This window comes from Calypte anna, chromosome 4A, assembly GCF_003957555.1.
Source record: "Calypte anna isolate BGI_N300 chromosome 4A, bCalAnn1_v1.p, whole genome shotgun sequence".
In the NCBI taxonomy this organism is placed as follows: Eukaryota; Metazoa; Chordata; class Aves; order Apodiformes; family Trochilidae; genus Calypte; species Calypte anna.
Genome location: NC_044248.1, coordinates 26,690,612 through 26,714,778, shown reverse-complemented (window position 1 = coordinate 26,714,778; position 24,167 = coordinate 26,690,612). Strand labels below are relative to the sequence as shown.

Here is a 24,167-nt window from a genome sequence, read left to right as displayed (position 1 = left end):
ATTTACACTGCCAAATATATTTGTGCTCTAATGAAAGATGGATGTTTTGATTGCTTTTCAGTGATTTTTAATATGCATGGTCTCCAGTATAACAGGAGTATCTGCTGGAAAGGAAAGGAACAGAAAAAATGAAAATTTAACAATTCAGTAACTTCTGGAGATCTCCTTATAAGAACCAAACCACAATTTGTTATGACATAGGGAATTTCCTCTGTGTGATCACACTTGTTATCCCACTTTATACTTGGTCATCCTGCTGTATGCAGACAAGAGGTTTGCTCCTCCATTGTGTAAAATCTCGTTTATCTTTGGGTTCAGTTTTAAGCTTAAATTTATTTAATTTTTTGTGAGATGAATATAAAAAAAAATATAATAAGATCAGGGTGGGTTATCAATAGGAGACTTTGCTAAATCTCTCCTTTTATCCCTATTCAGATTGTTCATATTCAAAAGTGATTGTGATTCAAACAGAAATCGAGGATTTGAGAATAGGCAACTTTAGGTAGCTGATTAAATGGCCTGATTTTTGCAAGTACTGAGCAAGCAACTTCCACTAATTTAACTAAACTATTGTTTACTTGTAAAAATGTCATAAGCCATTATTTTTCACTTATAAAAATAGTTTTTTATCACTCTGTAAACTGTAGATCATTTCAAAGATCTAGATCTGGTCTTGCTAGATTTTTTAAATTCTTCTCGGTGCTCATATTAGTCACATATGAATGGTGCTGAAGGCAATACTGTTACTGTAAATAGTGTAAATGTGAAACAGTTACCAACAATAAGAAAAGCACAGATTTCTTCCTCACTCGAATGAAAGCATTTTCTAGTTCTAAATTTAACATGTAGTTGGTGATTTTGTAAGTGGCATGAGAATTTTTTTGCTGTATTTTCCAGTATTTTTATACAGATTTTGCTAATACATTTTTATTTCTGAGAATTCTGTTTTCGAGCAAGTCTTTCCACATTAATAGTGTTTTAGTATCTATCATACTAACAAAATTTATGTAATGGACTTATTTATGAGTTTATCCTATACTAATTTAGCATATTGTGGTTTATGCTGTGACATAACTAGGCATACAAAAATGAGCTTCAGATAAAATCAAAGTGAAATATATTTTTATTCTAGGCATATGATATGATTGGAAAGAACTTCTGAACTTCATTATATTACTAATAATTCTCTTAATAGGCCATTATGTTATTCTGTAGTGTCATAAGAAATGCCCCTGTATGGAGTTTTTATGCTCCTGAGGCACTAAAATATTATTTAGAAAGATGGAGGTTATGATGTTAAATTTAAAAATGACATAATATTTCTTAGGAGTTTTGTATCTGCCAGTTGAATTATTATGAATTAATTTCTGCTTCAATCAAGGGATATCCTCCTTTGAAAGGATACTTATATGACACATATTTTCACTTAGCAGTACATGTAACTAGGAATTCTTTACTGGCTGGACTTTGTCAGAATCATATTCTTACTTCAAGATGGTCCTTACACTAGAGATTTCTTTTTTGTTCCAGGAGTTGCTGGTCTAAGTGCAGAAGTGTTGGTGTTTTTGTCTTTCCTGGCTGAGGTCAGAACCGCCTGCATAAACTTGGCTAATGAAGCAGCATGGAAAAAAACCACATTTGCACCAGCAGATGTGATCATCAGCTAGGAGGCAGCCAGCAGAAGTTGTGCTGTTGTTTCCCAGCTGAAGCCAGCATCCAGCTGTCAGCCTCTTTTCTGGAATGGATCAGAAGAGACATACCCTTGGAGTCACTCCATCTGGGGAAGGAGATAGACAAGCATCTAAGAGCATTGCTCTAATCATTCATTTGCAGTGCATAAAAGTTAAGCTCTCACTCATTCTGATATGCACTGTAAATGCCACAGAGAATGGCTTGGAGGAGCACAAGAAACCTTTGTGATAATGGGGTTTTGCTGAGGCTGAGTAACAGGCTAATGCCTGATGCTACTTTCAGACCAGAGCTGAGTACAGATGTGTGCACAATCCATAAAACATACAGATTTTGTAATGAAAAAAAGACGAATTATTGAGGGCTTGCTAAAATACATTATTTTTTTTTCCTGAAACACAGGTAATGCTCTTTGTAAGTCTGACCTAGCCAGGCATTCAGCTGTGATAAAGGCACCAAAAGGGCTGCCTTGCTGAATGCTGTACCAACACACAGGAAACAAATTTACTAATACATATGCACGTGATGGTGCAGTTTTCTCTCTTACACACATTCTTTAGTAGCAATGTCAAATCTGCTGGGCTGTCATTTCTATGCAATGTCCACACTGAAATAAATATTACAGTGGAAAAAAAAATATTTTCCAGTCAGTCCATATGCTCCAGAAATTATAAGTGACTTTTGGTGGAAGGTAGTGTCTATGTCCTTGTTTTGATTGTTGCTGCTGTGGCCAGCTGTGAATAACCTAAGAAAACCAGTTTTCTACCTCATCACACCTTCACACTGCACAGCATCCTCTGACTGTAGAAGGTGCTGCAGGTGCTGTTTAAGCAGTGAGTTACTCAAGTAAGAGTATGCCTGCATGATTTAAAGGTGCTGCCAGCATTGTGGCATGTACAAGGGGAATTAAGCATAAGTCAAAGCTTTCAGGCCATAAAGAGTCCATTTTTTAAGTTTCATCTGACTCAAACTGATCCAGAGGCAGTAGCTGGTAGAACTTCAATATATTTGTACCCGTTTGGCAACTTTTAAGGTATCCCTTGGGGCAAACCCTCCTTGTTTGCCACTCACAGAAAGACTGAGTATTTGTTTCTGAAGCTACATAGAATGCTTTCAAAAATGAAAATCATCTTAGGAAACCAAGCCAAGGAAGCAGGGTGCCTAAGATATAGTTATTAAAGATAAAAATAATCGTTATAATTAAATAATTATGAAATAAAAATTATAATGTTACAAAACATAAAATTAATAGAGTATAAAAAAGAACTAAAGGTGCAGAGATTCAGATGCTGATCCATGCAGAATGGAGATATATCTGCTACGGGGTGGGTTCTTGATACGGCTTGAGATATTAGTAAGTTGTAGTTTGCTTGTAAGAAAAGCCTTTGATAATGGTAGTATCGGATCTGCTGTGAGATGTTTTAAGAATGTGAGAGGACTGTTAGCTGAAAGAATATATAGTTTAATGAAATTACATTAAACTCTAAAATAAGAATTGTATACTAGCTGAATGGAAAACAGTTCAAAGCTTAGCAGAACTGAACCAAACAAGTTAGGCAAATCTGAATAAATCTTCATGGGGCCCTGCAGAATATGTGAGTTAGATCTGGGAAGTGGGTATTTTATGTTTGGATTCCTACACATCTGTCAGGATGTGTATGGACAATATGCAACGACAGTAATTTGTGTGATGCTTTTAGATTGCTGTTCAGCTGCAACCTAATATGATCTAATTGCAGACCATCATAGTCTTTCTCTTTGCTGTATTTTTCCAGCCCTTCTCTAAGGCTGATTCTGCCTTTTGTCTCATCCTGAGTTGAGACACTTCAGTGTCCTAGGTAGTAGAAAGCTGGTCCTTTATGCATGTGTGCATTATGGCCCCAGACAGATGACATTTTGATTAATATTGTTCTGATACCAAATCATTCATCATGCAATTAATCAAAGCTTTTGTTAAGTCCCCTACATTTGCGAACCCTAATATTTTAGGTTATCTAGTATATAGGATGGAATCAACCTGGCAAAGGTTGTTCTGGTCTTTTGGGAAAGTGAGGGTATTAGCTCCAAGTGTCCTCAGACAAATTGGATTAAAGAAAAAAACAGCTCAAAAAACCCCAACAAAAATGGCAACTCAAAAACCAAACCTCAAATAGGAAGCTATTTATTTTTGGTTAGTAACATTGCTATTCTGTAAAATGCTTTTCTGTAAAAATTCATGCTACTGTATAGTGGGGTTTTTGGAGCTGTGATTGAAACTACCTTTGATCACAGTTAAAGCTGGTGTTGCATAAACACCCAAGGGAGCAATGCATGCACATAGGAAGTGAGTGAGGGCACAGTAAAGCCAGAGACCACCCTTGTAATGAGTGGTTTTCATAATGTGATTTTGCTGGTTGCTATAATTCTACTTCACTTCCCAAATTTATTACTGTGGATATGCCAGTGGACCCAATCAGAAGTGATAAGAAAGGTTGTTACAACACTTCAGAACAGACTTGATGAACCATTTTCCAGTACTGTTGCTGAAACTGGTTTGTCCCTGTGTTTAGAAGGATCCATTTTCAATTTGACATGAAACACCGATGAGACATGCAATGATCAGTTTCCACATACTGTCTTGAAACTTGTTAATTTGTTTCATAGGGAGACTTTTGGCATTCTTTTCTGTTTTGCAAGGATGTCTTGAAAGACTTTTCCACCCTGGTTGTAACTATTTAAATTTAAATTGAAAACTCTTCTTTGATCACTTACTGCATACAGCTGAAGTTGCTTTTGAGAATTCAATCTATCTACTTTGTCACTGGCCAGAGAAACAGGCTTTATTGCTAGTTTTGAAAAATGTTTTTTTTTTGTTTTTCTTGTGAAGTATCCTATAGGAATAGCTACCTACAGTATCTCATTGCACGAGCGTTTAGAAAGCACAAAACTGGTCACGTATCCAAGACATAATGGAGGAAAAGAAACTGTAAGTTGCTGAATTTTAATAAAATTTTAAGGTTTTTTTTTAGCCTGCATATGGTATCTAGTAATACTGCTTGTAACAGAGAACTGAAAGCTACTTCCACCCTCCTAGAAACCAAACCAAATCCCTGTTTGATGAAATTATACTGAGGACTTGAATGAAAACCAAATTATACTCCGCAGAAAATACTGTTGTTATCTTGGAAACAAGAATGTCACAATAAATGTAGTCTTGCGTGAGTAAGACTATCTTTTCTTTTGGTTTGCCCTGCCAAAGTTCTTCCAGATTTGCACCTGTGATTTTAGGGCTGTAACTCAAAGCAGACCACTCTGCTGCTTTCTCTGGTGAGGACATTCCCTGCGGCTTGGTGACGATGCCCCTCAGCATCACGTTGCTTTCCCCCTGCCCATCACAGGCAGCTCCCACAGCTGTGCACTTGTCTTCTTCTTTGCTGAGGTCTTTCAAAGCATATTGTGATGGCCTGTGTCCAGGCTTCCAGATTTTCTGCATCAGTAAATGGCTTGACTTTTTATGGACAAATCGAATGTCCTAATTATTGCTTTAAGTACAGGCACAAACTTTGGATGAGATAGTTGGAGAGAGGTTCAGGAATCACCAGAAATTCTGAAATTTCTATTCAATACCACATTAAGTACACCAGTAATTTTTTAATTCCTCAGTTAGAGATTTGTGATGCATCATATTTTCCAAATATGATATAATAGTATAATATATAACAGTACTGTTACAGATACATGCTGAAATGGGATAAAACCAGGAGAGTACAAAAAAGGGAGAGGGTGCCTATATATCTCAAAGAAGACAAAGAAAAATGACAAAAAAAATTTTTCTTGCTTGTCGTAAAAAGAAAAAAATATTAATGCCATTATTATAATTAAATTGTTTGAATGAAAAAATTACCCTGCTATAGGGTATGTATCTCCACCCCTGCAATTTTTTTATTGATTATCCAGATATTAGTATTTGAACAGTGAAAGTGCATGTGTATTTCCTACTTATTTCAGGGAATACTTAAAAATCTTTCATTATCTCTAAAATCTAAATGCAGATTATTGGAGAACTTTCCCCTTCCTTTGGGACCGTGGCAACTGTGATAAAACTCAGCACTGAAAAGCACATTTCCTTAATTTTACTTGTAATGGGACCTTCCTTATAAATGCCAGCTATTGAATTTTATCCCTTCTGTCATTTCACCAGAATCTAACTAACGCGGATTGTTTTAAACTTCAGAATTAAGAATCGTATTGGAAAACAGAAATGAAAGAGATATAGATTAGAGTTAAGGAATTCCAGTTTTGTTTTTTTTTTCCCATGAGAACATGTAAGCTGTGCATTCTTAGCCTTTGATACATGGTAGGTTTTTTTTAAGATTATTAAATTTGTCCAGTTATCTAGATAACTTTTTACAATTAAAATAACTACATTAATAGTGTTAAACCCCCTCTTTTTTGAATAATCCCAGAGATGATGAGCTAAACATCATAGTTCTGCAAAGGCTTCAACTCAGAAAGGCCATGATGCTTGGCCAGTGCACAGTAAGGATGCTTTACAATTTTCCATCTTGCTTTATGAACTAGAGCAGAGATAACTGACTCTGCAACCCTATGTCCCTTGAGCCAGGCCATACTTAGTGCACTTTTGGATTTCAGCAGTTTCAGATCCCACAGTGAAGATGTGGCCACGACACCACTGTAAAAACAAAGCTCCTGGCTGCTTCTGAATTATTTCATCTTATGTTGAAGTCTGGTCAGCCTGTGTGTTTTAATATTCTTGTGAGTTCAGTGAGAATATTTAAAAAAAACAACCCAACAACTCTCCAGAATAGCAATAAATGTTAAATGCCTTTCCACCTTTAATCACTAGTATGCTTTCCTACCTGTATTGTAATGCTTGGTGCAGTAACATAAATCCTTTTCTTCTTTCAACAGAAACTGTGGCAGAGTGAGACCTTCTGCTACTTGAACTGCTCCCTTTTCTTGCCATTCAAAAATGAGATCATTCATTGTGTATCCAACTAAAAAAGCAAAAACAAAAAAACCAACAAAAAACCCAAACAAAAAACATGCAAATATACTCTAATTCAACTGCAAACTTCAAAAAGCAGGGAAATGCCAAATAGTGGTCACTCAAGTAAACATCATAAAATGGCGAAAATACAGGGAATCTGCTTGTACCTTTTAAGGAGAAATTTTTACCTGCCATTGTAAACTGTACTGAAATAGAAAACAAAAGCCAATCTTATGCATCCTTTGTGAAATCTTAGTAGTCACATATTCTATTTACAGAATTAACAAAAGCATCAAAGTGAGCTAAGCATCCAAATCTCTTGGGTGCTTGGGAAACTCTTACCCTCAGCCCATAAAGGATACAATAAGACCTTCACTCTCCATTCTCTTTCTTCTTTAATTTCAGGTGAATTTGTGGACTGTCAAAATGGCATTTATTGTTTTATGTCAATTTAAATTGTTAGGTACAAATTCTTCCTCTAGGAGAACAATGAATAAAAGTTTCTGTAGGAAGGAGGTATTAGTTGAATTGAAAACATGCTGTTCTCTGAAGCTGATACCCAATAAAAGAAAGCAATTGACTGTAATCTTATTGTCATGTTAGCTGACTGTGATGTATTATGATTTTAAAAAGCATTCAGCTTTAATATTCAGATTCCTGCAGTTATCTGTACCTCATGCATGTGTGTATAAGATTATATAGAACAGCAAAAGCTGTGAAGTATTAATCAAGGGATAGACTGTGTAAAGAGCGAGTAGTTTTTCCTTCTCTTTCTCCCTCTCAGCTGAATAGTTCAATGGGATATCACTGGTGAAAATAACTCCTTCCTCTGAATATGTGTTATATTGACTTGTCCTGGCATTCTATTCCATTTTTTCCGGAATAATTTCTATGTGGTTATGACAACTAAAAGGAAAAAAAGGCTTCCTTCTCTCATTCAGGTTTCATTAAAACTTTTTCAGAATCTAATAGATTTTGGTAAAATGAGATTTAAAGACTGAAATCTAAATCTAGATGGTTTTCACTCTTGTAATAGCTGGGCCAAAGGGAGTAAATTTATATCTAGCTTTCATTCATCTATTTTGTTTCTTTGAAATATTTTATTTCTGCTCTAGTCCTTAATTTATGAAATATTAAGAATAACCTAGATAACTGGGAATATCTTTTATCCTTCCAGTAACAAATTACTGTACAAGGTTTATAGTTCAGAACTTCCTAAGAGTAACTGTCTGCCCACAAATACTGAAATTTTGAATTCTAGTGTAGGAAATAACCTCTTTGGTATGGGGGCATAAATCTCTCCCCTGTTATACTCAGTGACTTCATTACTCTTTGAATACATCTAAAGAGGCTGTTCAGTCCTTATGCCCTCACATACTGGTCTCAAATATTAAACACACTTCATCCTTTCTGCTCTATGTTGACTGCCCCTGTTAGCAAAGAACTGGTGATTATAAATTTAAAATTGTTTTTAACACTTCTTGCTTGTAGATTCTTTATGTTTCTATATGGGAGTACCTTCATGCAGGCACTTAGGACTGTTGGTTTGCTTTCGTATTCTTTTGTGTCTAGACAAATATGCTAAAAATGAGACCGTATCCTTTTATATATTTCATTGAAATCAGTCATTACTCGAGTCAGAAGAGGCACAAGGAATTGCACAAGGAAACAATTATTTTTCTGTCTTCTCAAATGTATGACATTCTATAAAACACAGTTTTAAAAATCACTAATAAATGCCACAAATGCTTAAAAATCAAAAGTATAGGTTTATAAAATTTGCATGAATTCATAAAAAAAAGCAGTTGTGTTAAGCAGATTATCATTTGAAGCATGTAGATTATGGCCAGAAGTAATATCTCCTGGGTAAAACTCATTGAACTGACAAGAAACAACTGCTGTGTCAAAATTTATTTCACTAAATCACATTCATACATCTCTAATCTGTGCTTTTAATTTTGGTTATCTACCTTGCCCACTAATTCCCTATAGGACAATCTATTAAAAATAATAGCACTGTATTCAAAATGCTGAGGTAATAGTTAATTTTTATCATGTTTACATTTTAAATCCCCCAATATAGCTTTAGCATTCGTTACTGTAACTTCAGTTTTGTGAAATCATTTTTTGTGAAATATTTAAGATAGTAAAGCTATCTTAAAATATAGAATAATTTAATGGACATGAGATAAATCATTTAAGCCTGTTGAACTACTTGAGAACATAAACATGTTTCCAAATTTTTCTAAGTGAGTGATGTTAGGAAAGATGTTAGGAAAGATGTTATTGATTTTGCAACTGAAAATATTTTCATATTTAGTACAGTTCCAAATTAATAATTTATTTATTTATTCCCAACTTCTGCATCATTCATTCTTGTCATGAAGAAAAGGAAGACAGACTACAGTAAAAAGTATGTAGTCAGCTGGAGAAATAAAGCACAGTCAGAGACTTTGCAAGAACAAACTGCAACTCATGTCCTAGGCTCATCCCAGAATATTCTATGCACAAATGGGATGAACTGCCCGTTGCTCTTGGTTAGATTTTTTTTTCAGGAGGAACAGCAAGATTAATAGAGCTAACTGGTATTCCTTAATATCTTGAAAAAGAAAACTATTTTTCATTCTTAATTTTATGAAGAAAACCTGCCAAATAGTACAGCACTTAACACTCAGAATGCTTGTGATATTATGTGCACTGTGTGTAAGGGGAAAAAGGCATTTCTATAGAAATGGCCCTTTCAGCAGTCAGTGGTTACCATACTGTAATATGGCTTATGGTATTGCAGATGCAATGAGCCTAAAAATTAGTTCTCCAGCACCTTAATTTTGGGAGCTCTTCTGATTAATGTCATTAGTGTCCTTATTTGAAGTGTTTAGGTCCCAGCATCATGAGAAGACATTGTGGGAGATTTTGAAGTTACTTTAAAGTTCAGGCTCAGCAACAAAGTGGACACTTATGATTCTGATACAGATAAGGCAGCACATTGCTTAGAGATGTTGGTGGGAGCCAGCGAGGTTAAGTGCACAGCAAGTAGAAGAAGTTTATTGTGCTTTGCTAATGAAAATTTTGAAACCTCAAGAGCACGGTGCTACTTTTAAAAATTAAGGTCCTGAAATTGTCAGTCATAAAAGTTTACAGCATTAGAATTATGTGGATATTTAAAAAATCCTAATGCCACTGCTTGAATTCAGTGGAACTATATACATCATTCATGCATTTGTATTTGCAGTCCTGAGGACTAAGTTTGCAATATTATTAGATGCTGCAACAAAGAAGGTCTCTCCTAAAAAGCATTTACCTTACTCATCTAGATGAAAAAATACACGTGGTCATCCACTACTAAAATGAGTTTTATAAGAATAAAAATGAAAACAAGTAAATTATTTCATTGTCTATGTAAAGTTAGTGGTAACTAATTATCAGGGAAAAGGCAGATGACAGAAGAGAGCAATCATGCTATTTTGGTTCCAGGTTTATGCAGAGGTAGTCAGTCTAACTGATCAAGCTCATGATTAAAGCTGGGAGCTCCTGAGACACAACTGCTATTAAAAATAATTGTGCTGAATGCAGTATTACCCAAATGGTAACATTCCATGAGACACATCTTGATTTTACTTTGATATTCTTGATTAATGGCACCACTGGCAGAAAGGGATGATTTGTTCGGTAGATCTATGTGAAACCAGTTCAGAATATCTTAAGAATGGATTATTCTTCCAATGACTGGTAAATATATTACATTGTCAATCTAGTGCATGATTTTTTAAATGAAATAAAAATGATAATTAAAATAAGGCAAAATATCCTAAACTAAATTCAGAAATACTAAACCTGAAGTCTAACTGAGCTTTTGGCTCCTACTGATCTGCTTGTGTTACGTGACTAATAAATGTCAATTTCTTCAAAATAATCTGAAGAAAATCTTCAGTAACATAAATTTTAAGAGTTTAAATACCTTTTCTTGATATTGGTCTGCTGTCAAAAATTAGAGCTACAATGTATGTATTTTCCAGGTGGCTTATGTAATAAAATACTTGAGAAACGTGTTTGTCCCCATGCAAATGGAGCGGGAAAGAATGGATTACATGATCAGACCATCTTCTAAGCAAACTGGGCTTGAAATTCTGAGTGATTCTGAGTGATATGTGCTATATTGTTAAATATATTCAGTGTCTGGTATGGAAGAAATATGTAGCAGTTATAAAAAACAAGACATTTGTCTTTATGGATTTTCAAAGATAAGGAAGATAATAGTGTCTTTATTGTGCTGCTAGGCCCATGCAGTTAATCCACAGAAACTCTGGCAGAAAAGTTGGCAGAATTTAAGGAAATAGAGGAACCAGCTCACAGCAATGTCACAGATTGTGGTATCATGTCCCATACATATTTTTAAGTTATGATTCCCACCATATCCCCTATGATACCTGTTTCTGATTTAACTCCTTACATGTGCTATGGCACAGAAAGCCATGCCAAATGTTAATATGGTGATGAGTTTTGCAGTTTATTCCTATATTTTTTAGATTTGCAAAATAGAAAAGGTGATACATAATTGCATTTCCTATGCCTCTGTCATTTCTATCAGGAGGGTTCTGTATTTTTTCTAGGGAAGTAATTTCAGTGGCCTTATACTGAGCTCCTGGATCCTAGATCCTACAAAAGGGTGACTCAAAGCTAAATCAGATGAGTGCTTTCATCAACTACACATAACTTTAAGTGTTTTTAACTCTGCTTATGCATTAATGGAGCTTATCCTGTAGTAGACAGACTTGGGATAAGACCTGAGTGTAAGAAGTTGTCTCTTTTTTGCTTTGCTTTTGTTGTATTCTGCTTTCCATAGGAAATGTGATGTTCATTTCTGAAGGCAATCCTAGTCTGTCTGGAAGAACTGTGAATCTGCCTTTAGTCTTTCAGGCTAAATTTTGCTACATAATGCTTATTTGTATTACATAAAGATTCTTGCTGTTCACTCAATATATTATCTCTCTTGCTGCTGTGCTGTGAGCAGAACATAAATATCTCTTACTTGCATTTACTGCAGCCCAAGATGAGACTTAGCCTCTCACTAAAAAGGAATTTTCCTTTTTTTTTTGACTATGCAGTGCTGCTGGTGACTAGTATAAATCACTACCAGATATTTTTATTACTGGCAATAGGGAAATAGTGTTATGGAGAAAAGTCCTAGTGGCAACATTTTCGTGACAGTCGATCACTGGCTTTATACAGGCTGGTAGCATACAAGGGTGCAGCTCACTTTTTAATTGATGGCAGGAAAAGTGAGGCTTCTTTACAATAGAAACAGCTGAAAGGAATGGAGGCAGTCACATAGTATAGTTTAGGGCAAGACTGAACTAAGCTAGGTCAGGTGGATTAGTAGATTTCTGTCACTGAAGTTCAGTGTGCTCAATTCTGGGTTTGCAGGGTGCAAATTCATGAAGATTGAGAAAGACAGTGGAAATACCAAATTTTCTGTGTTATGGGATACACTTCGGCTGCTGTGGCTGAAGTACAGTTTGCAATGTATTTTTTATTTTCTGGCTACTGTCAAGGTATTTGCCCTTATTTAATTCTATAAAGATATTAATCACAGAAAATCCAAGAAAATCCATTACAGATCTGGAAAGAAAGGACAGAAAAAATACACTTTTATACTGAACAGCAGGGTTCAGAAGTTACAGGACTGGTTAGGTTACATTAATACTGTCTCTTTTAACCTAAAATCTGAGCTCTTGCACAACTGTAATGTAAAACCATACAATTGGCTATCATCCCAGGAAGAGAAGGTTGCCAAAGGGAGTATTTCTTAGGCAAACTCAAGAGCTTTGTGTTTGTATTGCACTGTACCATGTCAGCAAACCACACTGTTTAAAGAGACAGTTCTTAGGAACCTAAAGTAATTCCAGATAATTAGCTGATGAATTATTTACTGTCAGACAGACCTACACCTGAGATGAATATGAACTGGCAAACTAAGTAGAATTTAGAATTATCAGGCCTGAAACAACTATGAAAGTTTGATTTGGCCTTGAAGTTTCTCTTTAGAAAATCATCTGTCACAAAACTGCTGACTGGTGTGAAAAAGTCAAAGTAAAACTTTGTCACACTTACAGAGTGTGGAAAAGATAAGGCAGTGGATGAAGAGTGGTTGTCAGGACTTGTGTTTGGAATACTTTATGCAGGGTTTTGAATATCTAAATATCAAATAAAATGAAACTACCATGATAGTCTGTTTAATTGATTTAATCTATACAGAAATCTTTGGCAGAACACAGACAACACAGAAATACTAAATCTAGCTTATAAACAGCTCTGAAGATTGCGTAACTGGAGTGAAAATTTTCAGTATGTTTAGGTTTCAGAAAAAGTTGTAGGGAAAAAGAGCCTGATCCTGCTGAAATATTTTTTAAGTAGCCTGAGGAACTATAGTGTCTGGATAAGGAAAACCAAACTTTTCCCTTAGTCTCAGTCATCTTTCCCAGAAAATCTTATATTTTCAAAAATTATATTTACAAGTTGTTATCAACACTGGACTGAAATCCCTGAAAGGGGAAAAAAAAAAGTGAACTCTATCTGTGGGGTTTCTTAGATTATTATAAAACAATGTATTTCATTCATCCAATTTCAAAAAGGAGGAACAAGGCCTACCTTAAACAAATAGGGTTTGATTCAACTCACGTTGGTCTACATTACTTGATATAACTTATTGGAATGAAACTTTTTATATCAGTTGTATACATGCATACTATGTAAAGATTTTATTTTAGCTAATTCAGTATCAGCTGTAGGTATTAAAAGTCCATAATGTCATAGGCAAGACAGTGGCCATCCAACAAGCTTGTCTTCAAGAATTATTGAGGTGTCTTGAAAGTGTTAATATACTACCTCTGGGTTGTCTAAGGACTACACCATTACAGAAAAACAAGATTTGTAATTCTGGGCAGGCAATTCCCCTGTACTTTCAGAGACTCCATGCTTCTGAACCACAATTGTCTCAACAGCTCCAAGATACTTGCTCTTTCACTTCTGCTGATTGAGCTTTGTTTGCAAAATTCTTTACTTTCATTCCAACCCATGAAGAATAAAATTTTTGAGCAAACATAGTCCCGCTGAATACCAATATATTTTGTAAATTTTCTCTTGTTCTGTTTTATTCCAAGGAAGGCCATGCTTCCCTTGCACAATTTTACAATACTTACAGTGGTATTAAAATATTTTCCTTTTGATGAATAAACAAACACATTAATGAAATAATTCATAATTCAGCTGATCTGAATAAATATCCAGCATTTTTTGTACATCACAGCTTTGTTCAACTAAAGAATTTATTTTATCGTTCTCTTAATCCACATGATTTATCTAAATTCTATTCTCATTTCTTGGATGGTTAGTGAGGTACAGGTCCAAGAGTAACATTGGATTTATTCAGCAAACCAAGCAGTTGTTTAGGAATCCATCTGAGGCAAGTACTACAGTCAAACAGACCAGAGATAGCTCACTACTCTTCTGTTAGTGTCACAAGTGTGTATCCTCCAGGATAGGGTGCCTGCACATTATTCTTCCAAAGCATATGGCAGAGGTTTGAGTTGTGTCCTAAATTCCATGCAGCACAGGCAAAAGATCTGACAGAGCCAATGAATCTGGTTTTGGCTTGATGTTAGAATAAATTCTTCTAATATACATTTCATACTAAAAATAGCTTCAGAAAGCTGCTGTGTTGCATTTCAAGGCTAAATTTATGCTGGAGCTCCAAGAAAACATTATTTTATTGTGTACTTCTGAGCTGCTTTGCAAAGTATCTGCCTCTTGCAGTGCCCTCTAAGTCTCTCCCTTGAGAGTTACAGCTTTATCCTTCTTAGCCTGAATTTCAGAGAAGAATAACATTTCAGGTCCAGCTTTTTACCACATCCCTCAAACCTAGTATTCCTTCCTGAAGCCTATAGATTTTCAGATGTCATTTTATGTTAGTGTCTGTGGGTTCAACAGTACCTGTGCAATTACAATTGCCCTCTCATTCTGCATAGGTTGGGAGCTGGAGACTAAAAATCTATGTGGTTGAGTCATCTGTCTGCAGAGCAGAAACCATGAGTTGTTGTACAACTTTCATGCTACCAAAATAGAAGGAATCTGCATGGGTTTCACCTGGTTGGGCACAGACAGACATTGACCTGGTGTCCATAATTACTGTCACTGACGTAGACACCTGAGGTTCTCTGTCAGAGAAGAAATATGCTCCAGTTCTATTATTTTTTCTTATGGTGTCTTTGAGCTGTTGTAGGAAAGGAGCAGTGTGCCTGTCATTTATGTAATGCAGTAGCCTGTGCTGCTGTAGCCTGCTTACACGTCTGTCTGTTTGCACAATCTCCAGTCAGAGACTTGGAGGAAAGAAATTACATTCTTCAGGTAACAGCATCATGTAGTATGGCTTGAATCTTCTCTAAAAATAGGCAAAAAGGTGATTGCTTAGAAATACTAAAAAGCCTCTATAGATCAAAAGGGGGAAAAGGGACATTATTTAATTTATTAAAAGAGAAAATAAGCACCAAAATAAAATGAGGTGAGTAGGTGCTTTCTCCCTTACATATATTACTTTTAATAGTATATTTCTTCTTTCATAATGTGTATTCTTTTCACTGCTCTTTGAAAATTCAAGAATACTGAATGCCACATGAAGTTATAAATGTAATATATGAATAAAGGAATACTGTGAGGTAAAAAGTGAAACTTGAGAGAAACAACAAACTCTAGTGCATGGAAAAAAACCCAAACACTTTTTTCCTGGGAGATAGGCCACAGAAGTAAATATGTATCTAACTGACATTTATTTGTATCTTACTCAAGGAGAATAAAACTAAAATTATATGCCTATAGGCTGCCCTGGTGTAAGGCATAGAAATGTAGGAGGGATTATTTCAAATGTGCATTTTCATTTACTTCCTTTCTAAGATACAAAAGCATCTCACTCTAGTTGCTACAAAATCATTTGGTGAAAGAAATCCTTTAAAAATAGAAGACATTTCCACTTAAATATTTTTCATGCATTTCATTATATAAGTAAAGGCAAATCCAGTTGCTTAGACCTAGGAAAAAACATTTCATGAGCTGGCTAAAAACAAAAATAAAATTTGGGAAGAAAAGTTATACATGAATTTTCCTCTTAGAGCTTTCTATGTCATAGCATCATCTTTAGCATCAGTATCTAGTATGTAGTATTAGTATCTAGTAGTAAAAAAAATTATTATTTTCTAGCAGAGGTAAAATCTACAGTCTGTCCTTTATAAGTAACTGTCAACCTTTACAACCTGGTGGTAAGATTAGTAAGAAAAAGATGAATGACTTGTTAGAAACCATTTAACTTAGACACATGCAGGAGTAGGGCTTGCAAGATCAAATATATTTTAAAGAGACTGTGAAGTAAATGGGCCTTGTAAATTCTGAAGTTTATAATGTTCTACCCAACTTGGCACTCAGTGGGAAAAACAGCAATAATGATCACTTTAAAAAAGTAACATCTGTAAGCATGGCTGCTGCTGCTGGTTGGCTCCTGCAGCCATTTGGGGTTTTATAACACAGCCTAATGCTCAGGTCTTTTCCTTAGGCCATGATACCATTATGTTCTCAGTTTTTCAACTCCATGTCTTCTACTTCCTCAGGCAGCACATTAACTATTAGGGTTAGTGCTCCAGTTCACCTGTTTAAATTGTCTCACTGTGCACCAAAAGGTATAAGCCAGACAGACACAGGGGAGTATGACAATGTGGCCTAAAAATTAGAGATGCTTGGATGGATTCAGCATCTCAGGGTTATATCAGTTCTTACCTCCAGAGATTTGATATTAAGCCTGGGAAAATGCTAAATGTGGCCATCCTCCTTTATTCTTCTATAATTTTAAAGAGAACTGGGTGCCTGTTATCAGCCAAAGACTCTGGAATTTGAACATTTCTGCTCTTTTTCTGAGATTTCTAATTTTTTTTTTAAGTTTTGGAAATTGTTAGTGTTCAGATTTGTATAAAACATTTTTTTTTTTTGCCTGGTTACTCTCTCGTCTCGTAGATATCTTCTGTAACTTCTCCAAGGTGTCCATTTCCCTTCCTGCACCTCCTGTACAGAAAAACTGGTTTTGAGCATGCAACTTCCTGCTCTTGAAGGTCTAGGAGCTTGGAAGTGACATCCCTGTGTCTGTCTCTGGATCTGTCCCAGAATAATTTCTCTCAGTTTCAGGGAACTACTGCCTTGTTCTTGTGAACTAAAATGGTTATTCTGCTGTCAGACATGTGGGTATAGCTGGAGCTCCCACATGCTGCAACCTTTCTGCCTCAGGCTTGCTACTTTTCCCATACTCTCAATTTATTTACCTGGACTTATGAATAAAATAGAGATAAACAAGCTGATATGGGGAAAGCTTTACTGCTTGTAAATTCCTTATGGAAACAAATTTGATCTGTAACTAGAAGATTTTGAAGCACTCATTTGTATTTTGTTCAGCTCTTTGTGACTGTTGCCTCTCACCACCACATGGATGTGCAGCAGGGAATTTACCTTGCTGAACTGAAAGATTAAAACCAAGACTTAGTGAAAAATATTCTGCAGGAAAATACAGTACATCTACAGTGTTATTCAAGTAATGAATGTTAGTTCCCTATGGTGCAGTTCGTGTGAATTGTGAGCTCCTGCAAGGTCTCTATAAAAGCAAACCAGATGCCTGTTTGTTCAAGCGTACCAGTGGCTGTATGACCTGTTCTCACATCAGCTAAAAGAGAAAAACAAAGCTGAGATTTATAAAGCTCTTAAAGAAAAAATTTGAAAACTTTGTAAACACTTTTTTTTTTAAAGTATGCCTTTTGGTTATTCAACCAAACACTATGATACTTTCGGTTTGAAGTATAATCTGATATAACAAATATCCGTGCTATCTGTATGTACACTGGTACAACTGCCTTGTATTAACCTTTTATTTAGTAATATTAATTATAAAGGTAAAATAGCTAATTAGTAGGATTATCCAAGCAGGTTGACTGTGGTATTTTGCTTAAATGCTGAACATATATTATTGTCCTAAATTCCTTTATTTGCAGCAAATCTAATTTTTTCCCAGAAAATTTCTGCTATCAGATTTAGCCATTGGCCTCAAATTGACAGCCTGCTTTCTAATAATACCATCTTTCTATTTTAATAAAAGATAGAAATGGCAATTTTTTTGTAAAACCATACTGTTACCCATACAGCAGAGTTCTGATCTATTGACTGGTTATTTCCTCCTTCTCTTAGATGCTGCTTTGTCCATTTAAAGAAGAAAAAAAGCAAAAAATTCTGTAATCAAAATAGGCATGTTGTGTTTCTGATCTAAATATATTTCAAATAATGCAATATATTAATTTTATATCCAGAAAATTATTTTCCAGAATATTTTAGATGTAAATCTAAGTCTGACATGCACATGGGTACTTATTATTTATCTTTCCCCCATCCTTTATTTAATAAATCTGATTTAGTTTTTGTTCTTCATGCCATGAGGAAGATTTGTGTGTGTGTGTGTGTGTGTGTGTGTGTGTGTGTGTTATTTTTGATGGTCCAATTATACTCACATTTTATCCCTAGCTAAATTATAACCTTGAATGGACTTGTTCCTTGCCATAATGCAAGGGCTCTACATCCCTTCCAAAGATTTTTTGGAGAATGTTCCACTAATCCAAGGCACAGCCCCAGCTGAGGCAGTGAAGGATGTGTAAATGACATACAGCTGCAGACATATCTATATAGATACATGGGCATATACATGCTGTGCAATCTTCTACAGTTCTCCCTTGTAGTAAATCCTTTTTTAATCCCTTCTGAGATGATTAGGTAACAACTACAGATATGTAGTGGAAGAGCTAGGGCAGCAATCTGAAGAGAGGGGACTCAGTATATATCATCTTGTTTCCAGCTTTTAAGGACAAATGATTACCAATTTCAGGATAGTCACATAAATCACATAAAACACTTCCTTAAATTATTCTCATATTTCCTTAAGCTCTCCCATATTACCACCCCCCTGTATGTGTCAATACAGAGAGGACTTAATGGTGAATCCCCATATGCAAAAATTTTGCTTAAAGGTAAACTGACACTGGGTATGAAGTTTAGCAGTAACTTGAGATTTGCATGAAACTATTGATTTGCAGTACTGGTAAGGATGAAAATATTGCTTCCTTTGAAAATCATGTATGTTCCAGATTCTTTAAGTAAATAGAGGATTCTTTTTTTTTTTCTGTTTTAGTACTAGTAGCTCCTGCTTAAGTGTTGTAATCCCTACAAAAGTATTTATAGGATAATACATTAGTCAAACTTACAGCTTTCCAGTTGCATTATACATGTTTGCACATCCATTGGAAAATTTTTGAGATCCATCGGACAGGACAGTATTAAAGTCAATCTGAAAGAACATGAAAAAATATTAAAAACATACCAGAAAAATGCCATAGAACTGCACAGGAAGAATACAGGAAAACAGTAGAACTAATAGGAACAAGGAGAAAATATGTATTTTTTTTTTTGCATTAGAAAGCTCTCAAAATTTATATATATTTGCTGAACCCACTTCATTTGCCCAGCCTAATATGTCTTAAAAGTATAAGAGGGTAGATTTAGATTAGACATTCAGAGAAGATTCTTTCTTGTGAGGGTGGTGAGACACTAGAACAGGTTGATCAAAGAGGCTGTGGAGGCCCCATCCCTGGAAGTATTCAAAGCCAGGTTGGATGGGGTTTTGAGCAATCTGGTCTAGTGGGAGGTGTCCCTGCCCATGCAGGGGAGTTGGAACTAGATGAATTATTGGAACTTTAAGGTCCTCTCCAACCCTAACCTCTCAATCACACTCTGACAATGTGGAAAAAAATGATTACAGGTTTTTCAGAAAAACACATTTTTCAGTAGGGTTCCCTAACTTTATGGGAAGTCTAAAGGAGCACAACACTGGTATGCTTCTTTGTGCCACAGGAAAATTATTGTAGCACTATGGTATTTCAAATTCTTATCATAAAATATACCCAGATTTGCAAGAATTTCCTAAGAGAAGTCAAATGCAGGTCATAATGGCAAAGTAATATATATGTTTTCCTAAAACAAAGTGCTTAAATTGTCAACACAAAGGTTTAAGATAACATTTTATGTTGATGATAGACTGCAATATGCCTGTGAATTTGAACTGCTGCTGTCATTCACGTTAGTCCTGTGCGATACTTTGCAGCCTATAGACAGAAGGTGTATTTTTGCATTTTATATCAGTACAACAACTTTTCATTAGAGTGATAATTTTCAGATGAATGAGAAAAAAAAAAAAAAAAAAGGAGAGGAAAAGGCAAATGAATAGTGTCAGCAGCAGGACTAGGGAAGTGATTGTGACCTGGTGAAGGATCAAGAAGCAAGTCTTATGAGGTGTAGTTGAGGGAACTGGGGTTTAGTCTGGAGAAAGGAGGCTGAGGGAAGTCTTCCTTGCTCTCTATAACGACCTGAAAGGAGGTTGTTGGGAAGTGGGTGTCAGTCTCCTCTCCCACATAAAAAGTGACAGAACAAGAGGAAATGGTCTAGAATCGTGGCAGGGGAGATTTAGATTGCATATTAGGAAAAATTTCATCACTGCAGGGGTTGTCAAGCTCTATAACAGGCTGCCCAGGGAAGTGGTTGAGTCACCATTCCCAGAAGAATTTAAAAGCCATGTAGATATGGTGCTTGGGTACATTGTTTAGTGGTGGACTTTTCAGTGCCAGGTTAATGGTTGGACTTGATGAGCTTAAAGGGCTTTTCCAACTGTAACAATTCTACATTTCTATTTTCTACCTCACAGGCAATGTTTATGTAACCCATTCAGGGTTAACTCTGTACCCTTCTTCTCAATAGAAAATATCTTGTGTGAAAACTTTGCCTCATATTAATTCATCGGTTCCTCCCCAAAATGTTGAGGAACTTGAATTCAACTCCTGACACATAAGGCTTTTCTAGAATGGCAAAACTCTAACCCCTCACTCTTAATCCCACTTGCTTGGTTTTTCAGTAGGTCTCAAGAGAAGCAGGCAGTCATGGCAAGTGTGGATGTATATTTCTTTTACCCTACTTTTTCCCCAATTCAGAGCTTCTTGATTCTTTGTTGCTATAACTGCTGTATAGCCTGCCAGTGACAGAGATGAACAGGGATAACCTGACAGGAGAACTGAGACCCTGGCCCTATTCCTGTGCTAATAAAAATCTGACTGTAGCCTAGTAACATGGCAAGTCATATCAAAGAAGAGGCACCTGGTCTTTAGTTTGTAAATATTTTGGAATTTTGTATTAAGCATTCATTGAATCAGGAACTGCAACCTTCTCATTATATTAATCTCTTAATTGTTCCAATGCAATTAGGGGAGGAAAAGACATTAGGGAATGAAAGGAAAAAAGCAAATTTAGAAAACTTAATTTTTTTTCTTTTAATATCAGCACATTAGAAATTACCATGTCTCCCTGCATTAAAAGCTTAGCTGACTCAACTTTACATACTAACTCAATACCAATTGTATGATTTTAAATCTGTCTCAGAAATTCTAATAGCTCTTTATTAAATCTTAGCAACATAAACTTTCTATGCCCATAAGAAAGACAGGAGCTTTCTGGCATCTACTTTCCTCACAGCCAATGTTTTATTTTATAATTTAATAGTATAGTATTTCTCATGTTTGCTTTTTCCCCCCATTTCATATCATCATGAATCTGGTCTGAATTCTGTTGAAGTTCCAATAAAAACTTTTTTACATGGAGGCTTCTGTGGTCTGTTGTACAGGGACTAGGGCAAGAAGGAAGTTATTTGATTATAGTGAAGCAACTGCATGTGCCCCTGAGGGTGACTCAAAAGTCTGAAGTTCATTGATTTAGCTCTGCTTTGTACTTGCTTTCCTTCTTTTTCTAGACACAGAATACATGTTTTAACTCTGTGGAACAATTACAAGACTGGCAGAGTAGCCTCCTTTTGGATATGAAATGCCTGTAGGATTTTTAACTCAGATCTTTCTTCCTGTGTAAACTTCACAAGACACATCCCAATTGCACTGGAAGTAGGGAAGGAGGATTGCCATGACATTGGAAGTTACAGCATGTGAAACTCACACATAAACCACCTCCAGGATTATTTGCCTGTGCAAGAGTCCTGGCTCCTCTAGACTCAGTATCTGTACTTTAAAATGGGAAAGATTTTTCTTATTATTTTTACTTTGTGTATTCCTAATGAAGGATCATTTTGTACTTTAGTATTAACAGTGAAGAGTAATAATGATAAAGTTCTGGTACTCAAAACTTACAGTTACCTCAGATGTAGCTCTGCAAGACTGAAGATACCCATTAGCAATTTTTAGGTACATTTTGAGCTTCTATCTGAAAAAAAATATTTGTTTAGAGGCTCACCTGATAGAATAAAGTACATTTCCATTTTTGAAAATTCGCAACAATTTATTATCTGTTGTAACCTCATGAAAGTTGGCACCTTTTTCATTAGCAAAGAACAAATCAGGTTTCCAAATTGAATCCAGCATGGATGGATCTAAGTCTAAAGAGTCATCTGGATATTCACTGTATGCAAGCCGTGGATCATTCCAGTTCTGACGGAGAAAGATGTTCACTCGGTAATCCTGAATGAAAGAGAAAACAAGCAAAGCTTTATCAAGCATAAGGATTTAGCTTTTATTTCAGTTCTTAGCCATGTAATCCCCTGTCCATCTGCGGATGACAAAAGAGTTATTTAGCTGAATGCCGGCATGATACCTATTTGTATTAGTGTGGACACAGTGGATGACAATAGAGATGAATTTCAGAGTAATTGAAAAAGTAGCAAGATAAGGAAATCCAAACACCAGGTACAGTTGATACCACTCCATATAACTCTAGCACTACAGTAGCTTTTTCTTGAAATCAAAATAAAAGCGAAGTATAAAAAGAGTGTTATATAATTACCATTTTCTGTGTAACTTCTGGCAGGGTCATTCCCACTTCTCTCTCTTAGGCATGAGAATCTGCCTAAGGGACTGTAAGGGAACTTCAGTTAATTTCTTCTTTTCTCCCTCTAGTGCTTACATATTTTTGATCTACCACTTAGACTTTCCTTGCCTCAGTTCCCTATTGAAAACTGTGTGAGCGATAATTTGCCATACAGCTGCCTGAGGAGGACACAAGTTCCTCCTCTGTTCAGATGTGGTGGAGATCATAAGGGTCCTTATCAGAAGTTAGCTTGGGTAGAGTGTAGTCACAGTAATTCCTACAGAAAAGTCCTGTCCTAAACAGGGATACTTTTATGGAAGAGGAGTGCTTCAAACTTTTGGAAGGCCTCTTGGAGTTGTATATACTCTCTGCCCCAAACAATATTGTATTTATGTCTGCACACTTTTTTACAACCTTATGAATCTGAAAATGAGTTTTGTTTTGTTGTTTTTTTTTTGGTTGGTTGGTTGGTTGGTTGGTTGGTTTTTTTTTTGTAATAAAGGAGAATATTATAATCTCATTACATTATATCAAGAACTGAGAAGACACTGAGCATAAGGACATAGGAACAATACTTGTATTGGTCATAAAATAATTTTCCACATCATTTGCACTGCTGCATTAATGAAAGAAGATAAAAATAAAATAGAAACTAAGACATGTTAGATGCAGAGGGAAAATGAGGCCTGGTTGTCAGAATGTACTTGCAACTTGTACATGAATCCATGGAGTTGTGAAAATCATGCCAACAGATAAAATAAAGGACAATAAGAACTCAATATGCAACATTTGCTCATGAGAAACAGCTTTTAAAATCTTAAGCATCCTGCTGTTTTGGGCAACTTAATTGTCTTGAAAAAGGGAAGCCAAATGTGGTAAAAACATGCTTACCAAACATTTGTTGCTTGATAAGCACACAATCATATCATATCATATAATATGCATATCATATAAAGTAAGTCCCAGTAGAGGATTTTATATTCAAGTAACCTTATAATTTTTCAAGACAAAGTCAGTAAGTGTAAAACTATATCAGGGGAGGAAATTAATTCAGATTATTTTTTTTAAGCAGACACAAAAGATTCTGTAGGCAAATTCAACCATCTAACATTTAATGTCAGGCTGAAAAAGCATAGGATTTGTTAATCAATTGCTTAAAAAAAAATAATTGTTAACGAGTTTTTTAAAACCCTTTCAGAAATACTGAAATTTCCTGTCTATGGCTTCTAGTGATAGCCTCAAGAATCATAAGAAATTCTTAAAAGAAGCTGTTGTTTTTTTATTAACATCATGGCATAATGAAATCAGATCCAGGAATACTTTACAGATATAGAGACATTTTTTTATTTTTTTATTTTTTTTTCTTCTAAAGTAAACCAAAACCCTTAGACAAGCTTGTGCATCACTGTTCATAGAACTGATCATTCAGTGTCTTCCATGCAGCAAGAGGCCATACATAATACCTCCAGCCTGACATACCCTTATTTCTTTACATCATATCCTGTAT

General features: G+C 35.5%; 1 protein-coding gene across 3 annotated transcripts in view; it reads right to left on the bottom strand.

Annotated features, from left to right (window-relative positions):
* GLRA3 (glycine receptor alpha 3) overlaps window positions 1–24,167 on the bottom strand; it is a 74,569-nt gene that overhangs the window by 11,678 nt on the left and 38,724 nt on the right. For all 3 annotated transcript variants that reach the window (XM_030449908.1, XM_030449909.1, XM_008502518.2), the window contains 3 exons: window positions 22,091–22,314; window positions 19,012–19,094; window positions 6,549–6,686 (listed from right to left, as the gene is read on the bottom strand). In XM_030449908.1, the coding sequence (XP_030305768.1) occupies window positions 6,549–6,686; window positions 19,012–19,094; window positions 22,091–22,314 (445 nt within the window). The remainder of the gene's footprint in view (window positions 1–6,548; window positions 6,687–19,011; window positions 19,095–22,090; window positions 22,315–24,167) is intronic.